This window comes from Fusarium solani, assembly GCF_023522795.1.
Source record: "Fusarium solani strain SB1 chromosome Unknown bctg00000012, whole genome shotgun sequence".
NCBI lineage: Eukaryota > Fungi > Ascomycota > Sordariomycetes > Hypocreales > Nectriaceae > Fusarium > Fusarium solani.
The window spans coordinates 792,433-808,974 of record NW_027072146.1 but is presented as its reverse complement, the minus strand read 5'-3'; the positions used below and the strand labels follow the sequence as shown (position 1 = coordinate 808,974).

The 16,542-nt window shown below is 50.5% G+C and overlaps 9 protein-coding genes across 9 annotated transcripts; 7 read left to right on the top strand and 2 right to left on the bottom strand.

Moving 5' to 3' along the window:
• Positions 1–191: 191 nt before the first annotated feature.
• MRS44_016267 (uncharacterized protein) lies at positions 192–1,104 on the top strand (the record flags this gene model as incomplete). Its single annotated transcript, XM_046277790.2, has 2 exons — positions 192–606; positions 890–1,104. The coding sequence occupies 2 exons, from the start codon at positions 192–194 to the stop codon at positions 1,102–1,104; spliced, it is 630 nt and encodes a 209-aa protein (XP_046125078.2).
• A 179-nt stretch (positions 1,105–1,283) lies between these two features.
• Positions 1,284–2,036, bottom strand: MRS44_016266 (uncharacterized protein; the record flags this gene model as incomplete). Its single annotated transcript, XM_046271706.2, has 1 exon — positions 1,284–2,036. The coding sequence occupies one exon, from the start codon at positions 2,034–2,036 to the stop codon at positions 1,284–1,286; it is 753 nt and encodes a 250-aa protein (XP_046125079.2).
• Positions 2,037–3,685: 1,649 nt separating this feature from the next.
• On the top strand, positions 3,686–4,927 carry MRS44_016265 (uncharacterized protein; the record flags this gene model as incomplete). The annotated part of the gene is made up of 2 exons (XM_046279746.2): positions 3,686–4,187; positions 4,236–4,927. 2 exons carry the CDS (start codon positions 3,686–3,688, stop codon positions 4,925–4,927), a joined length of 1,194 nt encoding a protein of 397 aa, XP_046125080.2.
• An 833-nt stretch (positions 4,928–5,760) lies between these two features.
• MRS44_016264 (uncharacterized protein) lies at positions 5,761–6,852 on the top strand (the record flags this gene model as incomplete). Its single annotated transcript, XM_046271708.2, has 1 exon — positions 5,761–6,852. One exon carries the CDS (start codon positions 5,761–5,763, stop codon positions 6,850–6,852), a length of 1,092 nt encoding a protein of 363 aa, XP_046125081.2.
• Positions 6,853–7,310: 458 nt separating this feature from the next.
• MRS44_016263 (uncharacterized protein) lies at positions 7,311–8,669 on the top strand (the record flags this gene model as incomplete). The annotated part of the gene is made up of 6 exons (XM_065617959.1): positions 7,311–7,421; positions 7,475–7,500; positions 7,549–7,628; positions 7,682–7,949; positions 7,999–8,470; positions 8,571–8,669. The coding sequence occupies 6 exons, from the start codon at positions 7,311–7,313 to the stop codon at positions 8,667–8,669; spliced, it is 1,056 nt and encodes a 351-aa protein (XP_065474031.1).
• Positions 8,670–9,497: 828 nt separating this feature from the next.
• On the top strand, positions 9,498–10,331 carry MRS44_016262 (uncharacterized protein; the record flags this gene model as incomplete). Its single annotated transcript, XM_065617958.1, has 1 exon — positions 9,498–10,331. One exon carries the CDS (start codon positions 9,498–9,500, stop codon positions 10,329–10,331), a length of 834 nt encoding a protein of 277 aa, XP_065474030.1.
• Positions 10,332–10,679: 348 nt separating this feature from the next.
• MRS44_016261 (uncharacterized protein) lies at positions 10,680–11,912 on the top strand (the record flags this gene model as incomplete). Its single annotated transcript, XM_065617957.1, has 1 exon — positions 10,680–11,912. One exon carries the CDS (start codon positions 10,680–10,682, stop codon positions 11,910–11,912), a length of 1,233 nt encoding a protein of 410 aa, XP_065474029.1.
• Positions 11,913–12,262: 350 nt separating this feature from the next.
• On the top strand, positions 12,263–13,267 carry MRS44_016260 (uncharacterized protein; the record flags this gene model as incomplete). Its single annotated transcript, XM_046271727.2, has 1 exon — positions 12,263–13,267. One exon carries the CDS (start codon positions 12,263–12,265, stop codon positions 13,265–13,267), a length of 1,005 nt encoding a protein of 334 aa, XP_046125085.2.
• Positions 13,268–15,412: 2,145 nt separating this feature from the next.
• MRS44_016259 (uncharacterized protein) lies at positions 15,413–16,246 on the bottom strand (the record flags this gene model as incomplete). The annotated part of the gene is made up of 1 exon (XM_046280362.2): positions 15,413–16,246. The coding sequence occupies one exon, from the start codon at positions 16,244–16,246 to the stop codon at positions 15,413–15,415; it is 834 nt and encodes a 277-aa protein (XP_046125086.1).
• Between the last annotated feature and the right edge of the window lie 296 nt (positions 16,247–16,542).

Sequence of the window (16,542 nt, the reverse complement as noted above, 5' to 3'; positions counted from 1 at the left end):
CATTCCATGCTGACGCCCAGCGACGGTCATCCTATTGGTAGCATTTTTTGCGAGCCATCTCGGCGATGACTAACGGGCAGTCTAAGCCACGCAGCTGAAATGATAAAACAGGCTTTCACCTCACGACTTGGCTTGGCATTTTGGCTTGGCATTTTTCTTTGTCTCATCACTCGCATCACACAGAAATCATCATGTCGCGCTTCATCAGACGCATAATAAATCGCCGCTCTATTGAGCACCTGGATTACGAGGTCGACGATTCACCAGAAGATCCAGAGGAGAGAGTCACCATCAACAACATGCGGCGCATCGAAAAGCCGAAAAGCATGCGCTGGCAAGCCCGCCTGTCTGGCTCCGACATGACCAAACTCCTCAAAGGCTTTCGACCATCCGAAATGGAGCAGAAATGGGTCATTGCCGCCAGCGGACCAGATGGCAAAGGCATCATTGATGTCCATCTTTGCAGAAGCTGGACTGGGTTCGAGATCTACACCGTCAGAGTGCGCGTCTTGGCAGGTGAGGACGGCAAGCCTGGTGATGCCGAGAAGAATGGAGGCGAGGTTTTTGAGATTTTGTACGAGACGAGCAACAAATTCGACAACACGTGTGAGAGTGAGGTGGAAGACATGGCAGTTGGGCTCTGTCGGGGATTTCTGGGTGTTGAGTTGGGAAGGGGGCCTGAGCGGCCAAAGCCTCCAGTGAGACACGAACGGCGATAGATACTGAAGGAACGTGCACTTGTTGAGATACGTGTGCTCTGGTTTACGAAATAATGAGAGTGCCTTTTGCTTTGCTGCTAGATCTGGAGAAGAATCAACTGCGCTTGCTGCCTGCGAACCCTAGTCCCAATCACTGATGCACGTAGTACAATATCCTCACAATTCAATAGCCACCCGCCGTCCTATCCATACCACGGATCTCTCCACCAAGCTGGAGGCGCATCTTCATCCCCAGGGCGGCGATACCCAAGCCTTGGATAAGGATTTGGATATTTGCCGCCTCTGTCACTCTTCCAACGGGGGTAATCAGGGTCCTATTGATCACGGTAAGCATATGGCCCCGATCGCACGAAAAGGCGTTACTTACGTCGTCGAAGAAGGGTAGCCTTCGCCCTAGCTCGCTCAACTCTTGATGCCATTCCTTGGTTGGTCGATGTCGTCTTCTACACCAAGTGCATCGGGGAACTGTACCTCGTTCCAGTGTCGCGCCACATGTGCACCAGAACTGTATTACAGCAAGTTAGCGATCCGAGTATCGAGGATAGAATGTAGAAGACAAACCGCTCAACAAAACTTATGGTCAACGATGACCATGGAAGGGCCAGATGGCTCATCATCATATGGGACATCTCTCAAGGCTCGAGCATCGTCACGAGAAAACCACTCAGGATCCCAGTCCCATTCCATAACAGTGTGTTTGTCGAAATAATCCTTGGTGAAGTTGTCCTCTTCCTTCTTGCATTTGAGACAGATCCATCGTGTGTACCTATCGCAGTCACATAGCTCATTGAGAAACTTGCCAGCTACCTCTTTCTCTGTTGAAGCGTCGCATATTGGGCAAAGGCAATAGATGTCATCAACCTCCCCAATGAAGTTCAAATGCGGACGACGATTTTGCGAGAAGATGGATGATGCTGCCCGCGGACGGATGCGACATTCCTCACAAATATTGATGCCGCATTTGACGCAGGGCAAAGCTCCAGTCGCGTCGCATTTGATGTTGTAGAGACGAACCTCGATTTCCTCGTCCCTATGCATTTCAAGATATCGTTGGTTTATCGGGATTGTCTGGCCTCTATCAGGCGGGAGCTTATCTGTTGTTTGGCGTATGACGAGTCCACGGCCATCGCATAGACACTGTCGTATGAGACACTCGAAGAGGGCGGGCGAAGCGAGTATGTAAGATTGAGCTGACCGACTTGTCAGACTCAGATGGAATAGGTCAAGGGTTGATAGCCATGGCGCAAGCGTCGAGAGGATGCTGTAAGATGAGATCAGGTCGATGATGGAGGGTGGGCTGTCAAATGGAGTTGCCATGAGGTATGAAGAGGGTGAGCCGAGAAATTCCTAGAAACGCGGCCGATAGGGACTACGGCAGAGCACAAATATGCTGGAGGATCAAAGATGATGGAACGAGAGGCTGTTGCCCTGATGATCTGATTGCGGAACGGAAAACCCGATCCAACGTCAGCATATAGCGTTGATCGCCATGCCTCAGTGGCTAATGAGTTTGTCCTCCCGCTGGCCTGGCGTTGATAGCTTCAATCACGCTGGGCATGATGAAGCGGCCGAATTAACTGGATTCGGTTATTGAACATGACATACTGAACTCATCTTGATGCAGCAAGGCTTGCTGTGCCATGGTCTACGTTGTGCTCTAAGCGGAGGGTTTAGATGAGGCCCGTCACTCAACAACAGCAGAATCTGAAGTGTTTTTGTAGCAACTGACTTGATAGCCTTATTCTCACTGTAAATCAGGATATGAAGGGAGATTTGGGAGCCTGAGAGGGTGTTTGGTACCTTTGATACTTCCCTGACCGGTAGTTTTGAGAGGTGGTGTCTACCTTGGAGAACATCTTGCCACCACCGGGCGAAGCTGATTCCAGAAAGTCTGAAGACAACTCGGAACTGTCTCATGCTTGTAACTTCGATATAGCATATGCGCGGTTAGAAGATGGAATCAGGGACGAGCCGCAGCTGTCTCTTCGGAGTTTCTTCCCCGCATCGCTTAAGCTTGTCTAAGCCACGATCGCCTTGCCGGACCAGCACGCACCGAACTCGGAACTATGCAGGAGACAAGGACTATGTGTCTGGCAATTTTTAAGCCATTTTTACAATTTGAAGAGAGATTGGCCACATTCTCATGCGTGGCTTGCGTTCTAGGTCTCAGACTGAGCTTGGCGTTACGTCAACCTATTGCTTCGTTGGCTTGATGCAGAGCCTGGTCGCGTGAGCGTCGTAATCATTTGGAGCGAGTGCAAACAAAGTGCCGTAAGAGGAGACCTTTTGAGGACCAAAATGGAGAGTAACTACCAAACTTGCATATTGATGTCCCCCAGTCCCCTGATCTAGTTACGATGATTTCACGGCGTTGCCGTGCCTAAAGTGTGACACATGTTGATAGCACAGCCTCTGGAGCCTTGTTTGGTCGAGCGAGATCTGTTTTCTATAACTACCTTATTTACGCCTCAAACAGAATGCATTCCACATCGGTAAGCGTTCCTGGCGGTCACCTGGTACTCCCTTACCCAACCTCCGCAAATTGACGGCGAGCAAACAAGCACCCTGCAGACGCACAGCTGTGGTTTCTGCCTGACAAGAGTCTAGACGGCTTGAATGGCGCTGCTGCAACTGCATACCCCTCATTCAATAGTGTCGGAGAGCCGCCCTGCTTTTCAGCTTGCACATTGCAAACCTATCACGGCTGCTGTGGCTGCCTGTATGGCGCAGGTCCTCGCATATCGGCATTCCTCTTTAGATCTCCCATAGAGAGTGTCCAATAGACGAGGGGCTACGATGGCTGGTAACACTGCGTTCTATGCTCTTGGCTAGAAGTACTGGCTAGACTGAGCGAATACTACCTAATGGCAATAAAAGGCCCTCGCAACCCCCGGTCAGAATGCATCCACCAAGGCATTCTCTTCTACATACTGCATACGAGGCATTGTTCTACTTGCTTCAACGCCATGATCCTAGACACTTGCAACAGCAACTCAACAAAAGTCGGTCCTGAAGAGCTGGGCCTGACCATCGCAGACTTTTCTGCATCTCTGGCCCATGGCGAATACTGCGCCAAGAACGCATCGTACATCAGGCCCGATGACGCTGGGTCTATCCTCCCATGGCCTTACACGCTGGCCTGGTTCCTCATCCATTTCCCAATCACCTTGATCAGGGTCCATCGCTGGGAGAGGGTGCAAGCCCTGTCCATCATCCTGGCCGTCACCACAGTGTGGTTCCAACTTCAGGCCTACACGAGCAGCATCGAACCAGAGGCTGTGCTCGTGTGGATGCCCATCTTTGTCGTTCTGGATATTGGAGCTATGATGCAGCTCGTCTTTCTTATCGTCGAAGACACTGGGTTTTGGCCTCTGGTGAGGGCTCTGCCTAACTTCTTGCCGCTCAGTGCGCGCCGAAGTAGTACAGCTTCAAGCACGGTAGTAGGGAGCGAGGAAGTTAGGATTGAAGGTATGGCACACCACAAGTCTTCCTGGGGTTTATGAACTGATGAACTAGGATCTGGGAAAACGGCAACACATACTCCCTTGCCCCCGTCATGGACTGAGCTCAACCGTGAACCAGCGAGTTCAGAGCTTGTTGGCCGCGCTTGGCTTGCGTTGCTGTCCTTTGTTCTGGGTATACTTCTTCTTTCTATCCAACTCTTTGGCCTTGCTATGGCCATCAAAGGGTTTCATAGCGACCATGTTACAGCGCAATGGTGTTCAACCTTCTTTGCTACCGCCGTCGCGGTCGAGTCTGACTGCAAGCTCTACGATGTCACGCCCTCGTTAAGCCAAGGAATTGGATGCATCACCATCAAAGGCTACGAGCAGTACACCTGGCTGCAGGCGTCCATCATCATCATCTCTCTATCCTTGGCCTTTCAAGTATTTGACTGCACAATCATGACGCTGGTCAGTGGTACAACGAGGTGGAGAGGAGCCAAGATGAAGCGGCCGTGGTTTACCATGTTTACCGGAAACATTGTTCTTCTGGTATTGATTGTTGTTGGAGTTTTTCAGTCACAGCGTTTGCCCAGAGATGTCAGCCCAAGCGTTCTGGTATACAAGCATGGGAGAGGCCTGGGTAATAGCAATCACACATGTATTGGCGAGCTTACACCTTACGGCGTACGGGGAGCCATCATTGGATGGACGGATGGGTTCTTGGAAAGCTGGGGAGACACCTATTCTCCAAAGTCATATTGAAAGGGTTCACGACAGGGCCAAAACGATTCTGATGGTGTTTCAGCTATCGCAGTACGAGAAGTGGAGTATAAGGTAGGTTCTGGAGGAGTATAGGCCTTGGATTTGGGTTGCAAACATTGGGACTCTGGCCGTGGTTTAGATAATGCGTTGGGACAAATATGAGAAAGATGCGACAATGTTACGCCACTTACTGAGGCGCCTTTGCCCGTTGATCTTGCTTGCGACATTACTCAAATCGCCAAGATCAATGCCCTTGACGATCACGTTCGTGCCTCAATGAAGCCAGAGTCCAGACGTCCCCATTGCGGATTTAGTCCCCTGCCTTGAGCCGCGAATATGCCCGATTAAAGCTCTCCGACCGCCTTTCGTGTCTTTTTTGTTGCGGTGGACAGGCTGATTACCTCCAGGCTTCTTATCGCTGACATGGAGCGCAACATGATTCCCGATCTGGTATGCTTTTCATTTCATGGAACACGAACTAGTGCCTAAGTAGTAGCTTAAACAGCAGGGTATACAGACCTGCCTGGGTCGCACTCGGTAGTATTTGAGCGCTGAATGGCGCCTAACACAGTTAATCTTTGGAAGTCTCATTATGAGTCAATGGGTATCCATAGGCCTTTACCACGGCGGTCTCGGTCTAGCCGCCCATGACAATTATTCCCTGGCTGCGATAATGTCTGGAGGATGGTGGTCAGCCCTATCAATTGACGATCATCGCTGAAATTCGAATCTCCGAATCTCCGACTCTTCCTTGTACATAAACTCTCTTCAGCTCCACCCGCGATTCACGTGTCATCAGCGTCGACGCAGGATCTCATCCCCACTTTCTCAAAATGCCACCATCAACATTGGGCTTTCGAGTGCTCGCGACCTTGTTGCACACATACAATTCAATCCGTTACGGTAAAGACAGCATGGAAGCTCTTTTTGGTCAGGCTATGAAGGATAGCGCGACATTGAGGAAAAGCGAGGTGCCGTGGAAGGACGATGAACCACATACGCAATCTTACTACACTTTTGACTCGGATACTTCGGCTTGGGTCGCAAAGACTCCGTCGGAGGAGGCGGCCGGAAATGGCGGGATCAACGGAATCGCGCTCTACAGTTGGAACATTGACTTCATGCTTCCCTTTGCTGAGGCGCGTATGAAGCCAGCGCTCGCCTACCTTAGCAGCCTAGTAGGCTCTAACCCGACAAATACGGCTCCCGTCATTTTCCTCCAGGAGTGCACGCCCTCAGACTTGGCCACCATTGCCGTCACGCCATGGATCCGAGAGCGATTCCATTTGACGGATCTAGATGCGACCAACTGGGCGACAAATCATTATGGCACGGTCACGCTGATTGACTCCCGTCTGCCCATTACAGCCGCCTTCCGCGTGCATTATTCCAAGACACGCATGGATCGCGATGCCTTCTTCGTGGATGCGTCTGTCGAAGGCAAGACGGTCCGCCTGTGCAATACGCATCTCGAGTCCATGGTCTTCAACCCGCCTTTCCGCCCACCTCAAATGCAGCTCGTAGCACAATACCTACACGAAGGAAAGGTCCATGCCGGCCTAGCTGCAGGAGACTTCAACGCAATCCAGCCTTTTGATCGCACGCTGCACACGGACAACGGTCTTAAGGACGCGTTCCTTGAGCTGGGCGGAAAGGAGGATACTAACGAGGGCTACACCTGGGGTCAGCAGGCAGCAACAAAGCTCAGGGAAAAGTTTGGATGCTCGAGAATGGACAAGGTCTACTTTTGTGGTGGCGCCGACGTGGTCAAGTTTGAGAGGTTTGGTGAAGATGTGTTGACCGAGGGAGAAGACGAAAGCAACCAAATCGTGGCGCTTGGGTTTGAGAAGGCTTGGGTGACAGATCATCTCGGCATCAAGGCTGAGGTCAAGATTCTCGGGGATAAGAGCACGAGCCGTCTCTAGATCCGTCGACAAAGTGTCAAGAACATGAGAAGAACCCATGAATAGAGTTTCTACGCCTCCGACACACCTCGAGCTTGACCGCCTTGGCTCATCACACACGCCAGCCCAAAGCCCTTGCCCATGGCTTGCCCCATGGAATGCAATCAACCACCCAATAAAAACCCCGTCTCCCTGCTTAGTTCACGAACCAAACATCGAACGACCCCTCTTTCTCCATCAGCGTCCCAACAGTCTGGGTCGCCCTGTGTCAGAATTTACCTCATGCAACCTCCCTTAACTTTGTGCGTCTCCAGAGCCAGAACCAGACTGTCGGTATCGCCAGTTCCACTCGTGTTTTGTCCTCGTAAACATCACCAACAGACCCCTTTTTACTCTCTCTCCCTACTCCGGCCTAGCCGAGGGCTTTACACCACCCTTTCCGCTTTGGGTTGGGTCTTGAGGCCTGACGATTCCCCACCATGGACTCGAATGATCCGGCATCCAGCTCAACGACACCAAGAGACAGTCTCTCGGACTACAAGTTTAGCTTCGAGTCTTATCTTGACTATGCGTCAAAGATTGAGATTGACGTGAGTTTATAATGAGTATTCCGACCGATGTTTGACCTGTGCTTACTTGACAGTCGAATCCCCGAACACACTTCACATTGTAGGTCTGGCGGTCCTCCAGCCAGTCCAGCTGCTCATATTTTCGCAGAGACACCGCGTCCATAGCAGAAAGCATATACGAGTTTCACAAAGAAAATGGACGAACCTACCATGCTTATCGTGCCGGCTGTAAGTTCTCCTCCCTGGTCCAAACTTGAGCAAGAGGAACGCTAACGTCGCAGCGTACCATTATCCCAACGACGCGCTTGAAGTTGAACGACTAGACGCGCAATACGACATCCTCAAGATTTTACTTGACGGCAGGGCTTATCTGTCTCCATTTTCTCAAGAGAACCCCCCTCAAAAAGTCCTCGACATCGCCACAGGCTCAGGCTCTTGGGCCATTGACATGGGCGATGAATACCCCGAGGCTCGCATCGTCGGCACAGACTTGTCGCCCATCCAGAGCGACCTAGTCCCACCTAACGTCGAGTTTATTGTTGATGACGCGTGAGTAACAATGTTTTGACAGTGGAAGTCGCTAATCTGACGACACTAGAACCGACGAGTGGCCCAACGGTAGGGACTGGTGCGACTTTGACTTGATACACACAAGAGTCACTATGGGCTGTTGGTCCGACATGGGAACCCAAGTCATCAAGCCAGCCTTTGACCATCTACGACCAGGCGGATGGATGGAGTGCCAAGAGCTCATGGGTCTCTTGGAATGCGACGACGAGACTGTCACCAACGCAAATGCCTTTAAGCGATGGTGCGACGACATAGTAGATGCTAGTTACGCTGCTGATCGTCCCTTGCCGCTAGCTGCCAATTTGAAGCAGTGGTTCATAGAAGCCGGCTTCGTCGATGTGGAAGAGAAGGTGTATAAACTTCCAGTAAATGGGTGGCCAAGGAACCGAAGACTCAAGAAGCTCGGGGAACTATGGCATGCAAATATCGAGGAGGGACTTCAAGCCCTCAGCTACGGCCTCTTGCACCGGTTCAAGAGACGTACAAAGGAAGAGATAGAGGTATGTCCCCAGCTACCTGGCCAAGTCAGCTACCTGGCCAAGTCAGCTACCTGGCCAAGTCAGCTACCTGGCCAAGTCAGCTCTTACTAACCCATGACAGGTGGACCTCATCAACGTGAGGAAAGATTTGGCAGACGAGAGGATGCATGGGTATCAAAAGTTTTATGTCGTATGTGGTCGAAAGCCAGAATATGCGTAATTTGCCAGTTTGATAGGCAGCATGCGGATGTGGTAGCGGGAGAAAATGTTTCATATGGTATTTATGGACACTGCAGGTGCAAATAGATACCTGATCATTCCTGGGACGCCGAGATGCGGACTTTGGGCGTGGAAACTTACCAGGGTTCTAGCTAGAAGGATGCTACTCTCGTTGAGACGGAGGTGAAGATGAGGGGGATTTAACAGCGACCCAAACCCCGACGGAGATTTGTCTTGGATGCCCATTCTTATGCCCAATCATCGGATTATGACAAAGGTAGTGGTCAATCAAGTCAGATGAGACGGACACCTCTGACGAGGGCCAGAGCGTTAGTGAGCAGGCCTGTGATCCTTCCAATATCCCAGGGGATCCGGATTCGTCTGAAGTCGACGCCACCAACACCAAGTTGCTCTCCCTTGTTTCTTCTTTTTCTCTCATCACGGCTAATTTTGTTTCAAGACTCTCTAGTCATGCAGATAGGACCCCCCTCCTTTCTTCGTAAACCTCTTCATTGTGACCCTGCATCGCTCCGCCACGAGCAACACTTGTCGCCAAATCGGCTCTGTCGGAAACATGTGGATGAAATAAAACATGACCTACCCGATCAAGCAAAATGTGTCACAGCTTTATTAACGTCATGATCCTCCTGATCGTGATCCCTGTGTAATTCAGTGGAAGGGCCCTTGCCTCAGCCAGGCAACGTCGTTTCACCACTAGCGCTTATGTCGACCAACGTACGACGCCGTTCGATCATTATATAAAGATACCGGGATCGAAACGATGAGAAGTCGAGAGTTCAGAATCCAGTACGGCCCTCGCAATCTCAATATGCGCTTCTCAACTACTGTAGGCCTTCTTGTGGGCCAGGCAATATCTACCGCTGCCACCGGCGTTCTACTCCCCCTTTACGTCTATCCTTCCCAAGAGGCAGGCGATGGCGCTGTCGACTGGAATCCTGTGTTTGAAGCCATATCATCAAATGTTAACATCCCATGGTTGGTCGTTGTCGATCCGTTGAACGGTCCCGGGGCTTCTGGCAAGCCCGGCAACGACGACATCAACTACATTGACGGCACATCCAAGCTCAACAGCTACTCCAACGTCAAAACCATTGGCTACGTTCGCACCAACTACGGCCAGGCGCCTCTCGACGAGCTCAAGGCCAACATCACTACCTGGAGCAACTGGGGAACGTATGCCTCTGCCGATGTTGGCGTGGACGGCATCTTCTTTGATGAGAGCAGCGCCAACTTTGACTACCTCAACGAGACTATCACTTTTGCTCGTAATACCTTCAGCAAAAGCATTACGACTATTTGCAACTTTGGTAGCAGAGCAGAGACCGAGTACTACTCCATCTGCGACGTCGTAATCGCATTCGAGAGCTGCCTCAACTGCGCCGATGGCCCGCCATACGAGAGCCAGAAGACTTTGAGCAGCAACATTCCCGCTGGCTACGAGTCAAAGGCCGCCGTAATATTGAATAGGCTCACTGGGACGTCTGTGGATGGCAAAGAGGCCAACCGAGGACTGATCAGTGAGTATGTGGAAACTATGAAGGAGAGTGGTCTTGGCTGGTACTACTTCACATCTGCTGATTACAATACTATTGATGCTGAACCGGCAACTGTGGGAGCCAATGTGGATGCACTGGTTGCTTGAAATGGAGCTCTGCGAAGAGTTGAATGTGCATGCTGTGTTTTATGGAGGATTGGGTACAAGCTTGTCATGGATGTTTCTCGAGCTTCATTTCACCTTACCGGGCTCTTTGACCAGTTCTTTCCAATATATTTCTCGCCTTAATCAGAGACGTGTTAAGGGGGCTGCAAAGCTGGACTGGGATCGTCAATACGTGACTGGCCTGCTCGGCTTTGTGTTGAGCACAACGCGTAATGATTGGTCGAAGTCACCCCACAGTAAGAATGTGCCCGTTTTCATGGCCACGCGAGGTCATGTATCAGAGTGGACGAACAGCACGAGTCATGTTTCAAAGGGACCAAGGCTTTTGTCATGGACAAGGCCAGGATCAGGATCGCGGCATTGTCTGCCATGACGCAGACGTGTATGGCTCTACGACACATTGCTCAGCCGTACCTGTATCATTATCCCTGTGTACGCGCGCCCGTAGTATACCAGCTGCTACTCCGAACTCTTGTTGAGCGTCCAGACCTCGCCCAGTACATCAACGAGCTGTCCGCATTTGACATGACCTGTGACGATATCAGACTCATTTCACGAATCCAACCACATATTCGACATGTCGAAGAGAGGATGGTCTTGCGTCACACTCGAGAATGTGACAGGTATCATGATCCCCCGAGCCGCGGAAAACGCGTCGACATCAAGTACGACGTCAATACATTGTTCACTACCATTGTTTTACCCTTTGGCACCAGCCTTCAAACTCTACATCTCGAATTATCTGAAGATTGCGAATTTCCTTCTTGTGAGCCCGGGTCACTTCCACAACTGAAGGAACTGGTTGTAAAGAACTGGGACGCAGAGGAGTCACTCGCAATCAGGGTCATTGCGTCTATACTCATTGCATCTCCAGCTCTGGAGCGTCTTGGGGGCCTTAAAATTTTCCTTGCTGAGTGGGAGGGGCCTCAACCACCGATTCATGAAGACGTCAAAGAGATATGGTTCGAACAAAGTGTGTTAGGTCCCGAAGGGGTTGCTGTACTTTTGGGTCTATTCCCCAGGCTAGAAGCCTTCACTTACGAGTCAGACGATGACAATTCAACCGCATCTGTGTCGGAAATTGGTGAAGCTTTGCTGGCTTGCCAGGACCTGCGATTTCTATCACTCGACTTTACCAACTGCCAAAACGGGGGCGAAGTTTATCCGACAAACCAACCGCGCGGCGGCAGTCTTGCAGAGCTGAAGAAACTGCAAAAATTCTGTGTCAAGGGGTTGACCCTGTTCCGTGAGACAGAGTGGCTGGGTAGGTCTCCTATCACGATCTCCAACATGCTTCCGACTTCGATCACTGAGCTTGAAGTGACACGCCCAAGCGACATCATTTTCGATGATTTGCTTGAGCTCTCTGGGGTGGCAAGCCAGAGATTTCCGTTGCTGAAGCATGTGTCAATTGATGGGATTGAGCAGGAGTGTGAGGTTTTTGACTGGCGTCAACGAGTTTGCATGGGGCTGGAGAGTATTAATAAGTTGCGCCAAGCGTTTGGACAGAGTGGGATTGAGCTCTCGACGGGTGATTTTGGAAAGTTTGTGGGTTTTTTCTGACCTGACATGGGCTACGCTGAGAGCCTAGGTGTAGCAATTTCTTGGACCTGTATATATCCAAGTGGAGATGTGGTTGATGGGTCTCTGACACATCGTCAACGTTAAATGTGAACCTCACAGGTTTGTCAGCTGAGACTTTGAGGCAGATATGTCAGCAAAGTTTGTCAGCGTCACAGTTTGAGACTGTTTTATAGTGCATGAAGAGATTTCTGGTGGGAATAACATCGTTATTGTATGTCTGATGTGCTCCTATAAATTGACTGCTTTCGCAATGTGTCAACCCGTATGTGCCGAGGTCACCGCGAGGCACTCACCACCATTGACCACAAACTTGAACGACCATTACAATCATGACATTGGAAACACGATTCTTTACTGCTGATGGCCATCCAAACCTTGATGCTAGGCCGCCGTCTTCCAACATCTCTCTCACGTTGGCTTACCGCACCTATGGTTCACCTAACAACCCCGCCATACTGATCCCGACCTGCTTTTCAGGCAAAATCGAAACGACATTGGCTTTCTTATACGGAAACGATGATTCTGTCCTGAAAGACTATTTTGTCATTGTCGTTGGCCTTCTCGGTGGTAGCGAGTCCTCCTCACCGTCGAATGTCCCCGAGCCTACCAAGTTCCCGCAAACTTCTTATGAGGACAACATCCATCTCCAGTACAAGTTGCTCAAGGCTTTGGGCATCGAGAAATTGGCCGCCTATATCGGTTTCTCTATGGGTGGCACTCAGGCCTACTACTTTGCCATTCTCTATCCCGACTTTGTGCAGCGCATTATTGTCCTTGCCAGTTCAGCGAGAACCAGTTGGCACAACAAATCTTTCCTCGAAGGACCAATTGCCGCCCTTGAATCCAGTGTTGACTGGCATGGTGGGCTTTACACCGAGCCTGCAGTCCGTGGGACCAGAGCCTTTGCACGCGTGTACTCCACATGGGCTCTAAGCTCAGCGTGGTTTCGCAAGGAACAATGGAAGAGGCTTAGGTGTGAGACAGTCGAGGACTACCTCGTCAAGGTTTGGGACAACGCTATGGGAAAGTGGGATGCTCGCGATCTGATGCATTTGGTCAACACTTGGAGAGGAGGCGATATCTCTGATCACGGGCCGGTCAAGGGTGATCTGCCTTCCGCGCTAGCAAGCATCAAAGCCAAGGTTCTGCTGATGCCAAGTCGAACTGACTTGTACTTTCCTCCGGAGGACAGTGAGGAGGAAGTGAAGCATCTGAGATTTGGAGAACTCAAGGTTATTGAGAGTGTTTGGGGACATCTGGCTGGTGGAGAATGGGCTCTTGAGGAGGATAACAACTTTATTGCTAGCGAGACTGAGAGATTCCTCTCTTGTTAGTCCCGGTTTCGTGCTCTGACCAGGCAATATGATGTTCGGGATGATGATAGAAACCCGGAGGCCTCCAGGGTTTAAGCCAATAGAAGGGCCCAAATAGAGTTGGCACTTCCTCGAACGAGGCAGGTCGGCACAATAAACCAGCATTTGCAGTGAAAACCCTAATCACGTGGTACAATACAACTCCGTGACTACATTGATTTTCCCAGTTGTTACACCGCTTGTTTCTCAAGTAATCGGATCAATGCGAAGTACCAAGTGTCGAAATGCCCTTGATGAATATAGTGGTCGCACTGCTTGCGAGGCTTCAGCCTTCCCTCAGTCTGTACCCCCCCCCAGGAGCCTTACGAATTTTCAATCCACATTTCCAAAGCTAACGGTCACAGTGGGCCTAGGAAGCAGAGCAGCAGCTATCGGAACAAGATTCGTTGATCTTATCCGGGCTTTTCCTACGACCCTTACATCCTTGTCTACGGCAAAGGCCAGAGTAAAAGGACTAGCAGATCGCTTTCCAGTACTGAAAAATTGCCAGTTCTGGGCAACCATCTTCACTACTGCCTCTCTTTTGTTCGCTGGCCTGGCCTTTTGGACATCTTTCGAAGCAGGTCAATACGCCAAGTGGACAGCACACAAGGATTTTACTCTCCTGTGTATGGAAGAGGTGAGCCATGCGTGTTCTACAGTCAAACCAAACTTTTCCTGATGTGAGATCCTAGACAACGCGATATTTGAGCCTGGAATGCCCAGACGCGGCAAATGTTAGCCTACCGGCTCCGCCTGGCTTTCATGGCACTCCAACTCGTCGAGACTTGAATCCCTTCGGGGATGCTCAAGACAATAGCCCTGCCATCCCACACTCTTTTGCACTTGTTGGCTCAAGCTATTTCTACCAAGACATTTGGAATATCACGAGTCTGACCCCAGACCAATGCCGATCCCAGACGACTTTCTGGACCACCGTCCAAGTAGCGATTGCAATATCAGCGCTTATTTGGGGGGGGCCGTTTCCGTTCTGGTCCTGGAAGTCGACAAAATCATCCCGGGATTATCTTAGTGGACCACATCTCCCCTTACAGCATGCAGTACTTAAACGCTCCGGTTTGATGTGGCGTGTTCGAAGTTATCAAAGCATTCTCCTCTTTTGCCTTTATTTACCCCATCGGTTTCTATGCTCAGATGCAGTTTTCGATCGGCAATCCACGATTAAACTTCCTAAATCTACCGAATTGGACGGTTTCTTGATCCTGGTTTTCAAACAGTTGCTGCCCAGACTATCACTTCTCCTATCCCGTCCCATCTCGTTATGTCTGGAACTCGTCTTTCGCTCTCACAGTTCCTTCGGATACTATACTGACTTCGAGGTATTCATCTTGGAAGCGATATATTTGTCTTGGATTCCTTTCCATTCTTTTTTCGTTACCTGGCCAGACCATGACCTTCCCATGTGTTGCAGGTGGCTAGCGTTTATGTGGTGCATTGCTGTAACACCCCGGTCTTTCGAGAAAAAGTTGGAACAACACTACATTGACTGGATCTATGATGCGTCCATCAGTCCAAAGATATGCCCAGATTGCATAGGAATGAAGGGCATTACTCGCGGATACCCTGGGAAATGGCCAAACTGCCGAAACAGAGAAGCTTTTCCTTGGCAGGTAGGATGTATCATCTGTTTACGACCAAAACAGAAGATTAAACTAGTCACGAGCGGAGGCAAGAAAATTGCTTTCTGGTATGGCACCTTGTCAAATCGTTCTATCTGGGACAAGTTTGGTCGCGGTCTTGACTTGCTGGGTTGTGTTGTGATCGCCCCTCTCTGGGTTTACGCCTGGAAGCGTTGAGTCGGTAGGCAGTGGGCAAGCGTCTACACCTCAACTGGATAGCGACAGCATGTCGTGATAGGTGGTGTTGCATCCTATCCAAGGAAGGTTATGGGTAACTAAATGATCGGAGGTACGGATGGAGGCCACAAGCTAAGAGCGTATGTCGAAGGGGTTCAACGTGTTCTTGCAATGGCTATGTAGTGATTAGGCATCGTTGTACCTCGAGTGCTTCTCGCAAGCGTAACAGCGATCCAGAAAAGGAAAGGACGAAAAATAATGGATTGACAGGAAAATACCGCCTTATATGTCAAATCTAAATCCCGTTTGCCTATTCTATCCAACCATGCTGCCTAAGCCATGCCTCACACATCGATGGCCACTTGGAAACGGGTAGATTCAGGGTGTCAAGCGCAAATCCATGAGGAGCGTCAGCAAAGATATGAAGCTCCACAGATCCTCCACCGTTGGTGATTCCCTCAGCGAGACGGTACGCGTTGACAACAGGCACAACTGAGTCGTTGTTGGAATACACAATAAAGGTTGGTGGAGCTGGAGACTTGATCTGTACGTCTGGCTGCACGATGTCGTAGAGAGATTGCTTCTCCACTGGCGGCAAAGGCGGCTTGTCGGCGATGATTGTGCGGCCGACTGCATTGGTAGAGATTGGTCCATATCCGAGAATTGCAAAGTCGGCTCGCGGAATCTCGGGATCAGGAGCAGTCCATGCTTGTGGGTAATCGGCCAACAGAGCGGCTCCAAGGTGGCCGCCAGAAGAGAGACCACATATTCCCAGTCCTTGAGGAGCATGCCCACTCTCCTTAATCAACTTCAATGCGCGTCTCGCGTCATCTAAAGGTGCTGGGGCACCAGTATCGGCGTTTGGAAATCGGTGGACGAGAACAAAGGCGTAGAAGCCAAGACTGTTCAGCCACTTTGCCACCGCAACACCTTCACGTCCAACCATGAGCTGAACATATCCTCCTCCTCCGAGAATAAGAAATCCTCGTCCATTAGCCTTCTCAGGGCGATATCCAAAGAGAAAAGGTCTCTCAACAGTGGTAACGACTGCATTGTCGATCTTGCCTCCCGGTGTTTCGAGTTCAAAGGCTCCTTCGAGGGAACCCTCTCCCCAGAGAGGCCAGTGCTGGTCAGATTCGAGCATCGTGCGTTTTTATCAAAGTGAATGAAGAAGGATTGTTTCAAGTAAAGAAGTGGCCAGAACAACAGACTTTATGCGGGGATTATGACCTGTTGAGATGTGGATCTCGGTCAACACCAACCCGAGGCCCGAAATGCACTTTGGGGGTTGAAGCTGGCCCATGTTTCTTTACTATTTCGAGAAAAGATTTACGCTAGGAAAGGCTATTTCTAGGGATACTAGATTGTAGTCTTGCAAGTTATTGAAAGCACGGCTCCCTACTGGTCCGTCACGTTCAAATCAAACGCCCGCAGCAAGCA